At 54.3% G+C, this 3,278-nt stretch overlaps 1 protein-coding gene across 1 annotated transcript in view; it reads left to right on the forward strand.

Moving 5' to 3' along the window:
• Nucleotides 1–3,278, forward strand: part of PGLS (6-phosphogluconolactonase) — a 7,689-nt gene that overhangs the window by 2,077 nt on the left and 2,334 nt on the right. The window contains 3 exon segments of the mRNA XM_077776935.1: nucleotides 1,277–1,384; nucleotides 2,057–2,158; nucleotides 2,421–2,574. Of these exon segments, the coding sequence (XP_077633061.1) occupies nucleotides 1,277–1,384; nucleotides 2,057–2,158; nucleotides 2,421–2,574 (364 nt within the window).

The following is a 3,278-nucleotide window of genomic DNA, read 5'->3' on the forward strand; positions in this document are numbered from 1 at the left end:
GGTGGAAGCCGCTATAACAAAGCTCCGCAGATTGGATGGCTTAGAACAACAAGAATTTATTTCCTCGGTTCCGGAGAAGCCTGAAATCCAGGTGGTGGCGAGGCCACACTCCCTCGAGTCTCAAGGGGAGGCCAGCCTGTGGCGGCTCTAGATGTTCCTTGGCCTCCGATCCCTCACCGGCCGTTGGATTTAGGGCCCACGCTAATCTACTATGAAGTCACCTGATCACATCTGCAAAGACCTTCTTCCAGTTAAAGTCGCTTTCTGAGGTTCTGGGTGGACGTGAATTTGGGGGGGTCACTGGTCAACCCAGGATAGGGATGCAGCAGCGCTTCCGTCCTCAAGGACGGACCTCGTGTACGTTGGGGCTCTGTCGGCGTGAGTGGTCTGCTCACCCCGTGTGCCCCGTGGGTCTTCTGCTCCTGGCTCCGTGGCTGCTGGGACCACGAGCAGGGGCTGCCTTTGTGAGAATGTTACGAGAGAAACAGCCTCATCAATCAGCACTTCTGCTTCCAGGAACCTGTCCTAGTGACATTCCGAGCCTGAGCTCCCTGGAAGGAGCCCGGCCCGAGGGGGAGGGAATGGCTCTGAGCCGGTAGGGGAAGGGCAGCCGAGGGGAAGATCATGTGACAGAAGCAGGGCCCAGATATCCCCCACTGGCTCTGCTTAGTGTAATCCCCGAGGGCGTGTAGAGATGGGGACCTTGGACCAAGCAGAGAGGCTTTCCAACAACAGATCTGACCGCATCTCTTCTCGGCTCACACGCCCTCCTTGGCTCCCCATTACCCTCAATATAGAGCTCTTACTCCTCGGGCCGGTGTGGTCTGGCCTGTTTACTCTGTGTCCCTGTCACTTTCCCCCTCTAATACTATCTTTTTGCTGCTTCCTGCTTTTCCTTTGTGGCTCCGCTTGGCACCGCTTCAGTGGGCTAGATGCCATGTGATGGGAGGCACCAAGGTGGGGGGGGCCAGGGTCCATCCAAGAGCAGATCAAAGGCTGGGTTTTGTCCTGAGGTCCAAGGGACCCTGGGGGCTTTGAAACAGCGCTGTGATGTGGCCACACAGGTGCAGGCGGGGGCCAGGAGGCCCCCAATCATGCTGGACTTGCCTCCTGGCGGTAATGCCCCTGGGATCCCGACTCAGGCAGGAGGTGGGTGTAACGACGGCCCTGCCCTGGAGGCACCCTCGCCCAGAGAATTCACAGTCACACGTGCAAACCTCGCGCCTCTGGGAACCATGTGTGGCTGTTGGTGACTTTGTCCCTCCATCTGCTGCAGACCCACTTGCTCTCCAGGCTGCCCATCCCTGACAGCCAGGTGATCACCATTAACCCCCAGCTGCCCGTGGAGGAGGCGGCCGAGGACTATGCCAAGAAGCTGAGACAGGTGAGTGCCACGTGGTGGTGATGGAGCAGCCCTGTGGGTGGCACTGTGTGATTATCACCAGCAAAAACTAGCGCCCTCCCCGCAGGGGTGGGTGGCAAATGCAGCCCCGCCCTGGACGGTTGCCTTTGAGGACTCCCCCCTCCTTCCCTGAGAGTCCACAGCCCCACCTTCAGGTCCCTGATGATGGCCCAGCCTCAGACACTGGGAGTGAGTCCGGGTTCTCACATCTTGGGGACGCTTGTGTCCCCAGACTTTTGGCCAGATGGGTGAAATGTAGAACCTCCTAGAGGCCCCTTCTTGCAGGTGAGGCTGAGTGCTGCTCCCTGTGTTACAACCACCACTCTTTTTCTTTTTTTTTTACCAATTTTTTTTTTAATGTTTTATTTATTTCTAGGAGAGAGAGAGAGACAGCATGAGGAGGGGAGGGTCAGAGCGGGAGGGAGGCACAGAATCTGAAACAGGCTCCAGGCTCTGAGCTGGCAGTCAGCACAGAGCCCGACGTGGGGCTCGAACCCACGAACCGCGAGATCATGACCTAAGTGAAAGTCGGACGCTTAACCCACTAAGCCACCTAGGCGCCCCACCACCACTCTTTTTCTGACCGCACTCTCTTTGTGTCCTTCGAGCCCCACCCCACCCCCACCCTCTCAGGACTGTCTTTGCCCCGCTCAGGCCTTCCAAGGGGACTCCATTCCAGTTTTCGACCTGCTGATTCTCGGGGTGGGTCCTGATGGCCACACCTGCTCACTCTTTCCAGACCACCCCCTCCTGCAGGTGAGCACACCCACATGCGCCTCTGCCAACTAGAACTTCCGGAGGGAGGGCCACTTTTGGGGGGCTGAGAGGTGCATCAGTCTCTGCCAACTTGCAAGGCTTAGCCCTCTGGAGCCTTGGTTTACCAATCTTAAAATGGGGATTTAAATCAAGTACCATGGGGCTAGTAAGGGGATAGATCATGCCTGGTGTGTGTTGTGTGTGAGTGCTCGAGAAGTTGAAGTGACATCATCCTGTCTCCACCCTGGGCTCCCTCCCCCAGGAGCGGGAGAAAATCGTGGCCCCTATCAGCGACTCCCCAAAGCCACCACCGGAGCGCGTGACCCTCACACTTCCTGTGTTAAATGCAGCCCGAACTGTCATTTTTGTGGCAACTGGAGAAGGCAAGGCAGCTGTTCTGAAGGTAATGGCCGAGGGCCCCATTCCCAGGAAGGTCATGGCATATGGGCCCAGGGATGGAATATGACCCCAGACATTATTGTGCTGGAAGCACCAGGTCCCAAGGTACTTCAGTAATTCTTGGGTTGAAGGGGATATGGGAACTATAATTACAGGCTACTTAGGAATAAACAATTATGAAATGAAATTGATGAGATGAGGCCAAAGCTGCACTCAGAGGTAAATTCATAGCTTTAAAAGTGCAGTTTCAAAAATGATTAAATAAGGGCGTGATTCTTGATCTTGGGTTGTAAGTTCAAGCCCCACACTGGGTGTAGAGATTTCTTTAAAATATAATTTTTTGAAAAAATTATTAAATTAAAAAAACAGTTAAAATAAACAAATTGAGGGGCGCCTGGGTGGTTTAGTCGGTTGAGCGTCCGACTTTCGCTTGGGTCATGATCTCGCGGTTCGTGGGTTCGAGCCCCGCTTCGGGCTCTGTGCTGACTGCCAGCTCANGGAAAAGTCAGTGAAAAGAATAAATGACATTAAAATCAGAAATTAATGCATTGGTTAATATTCTTTTTTTTTTTTAATGTTTTATTTAGTTTTGAGAGAGTATAAACGGGGGAGGGGCAGAGAGAGGAGGACAGAGGATCCGAAGTGGGCTCTGCGCTGTCAGCAGTGAGCCTGATGCGGGGCTTGAATTCACGGTCCATGAGATCATGACCTGAGAGATCGG

This window comes from Crocuta crocuta, unplaced genomic scaffold, assembly GCF_008692635.1.
Source record: "Crocuta crocuta isolate KB4526 unplaced genomic scaffold, BGI_CrCroc_1.0 scaffold77, whole genome shotgun sequence".
Classification (NCBI taxonomy): domain Eukaryota; kingdom Metazoa; phylum Chordata; class Mammalia; order Carnivora; family Hyaenidae; genus Crocuta; species Crocuta crocuta.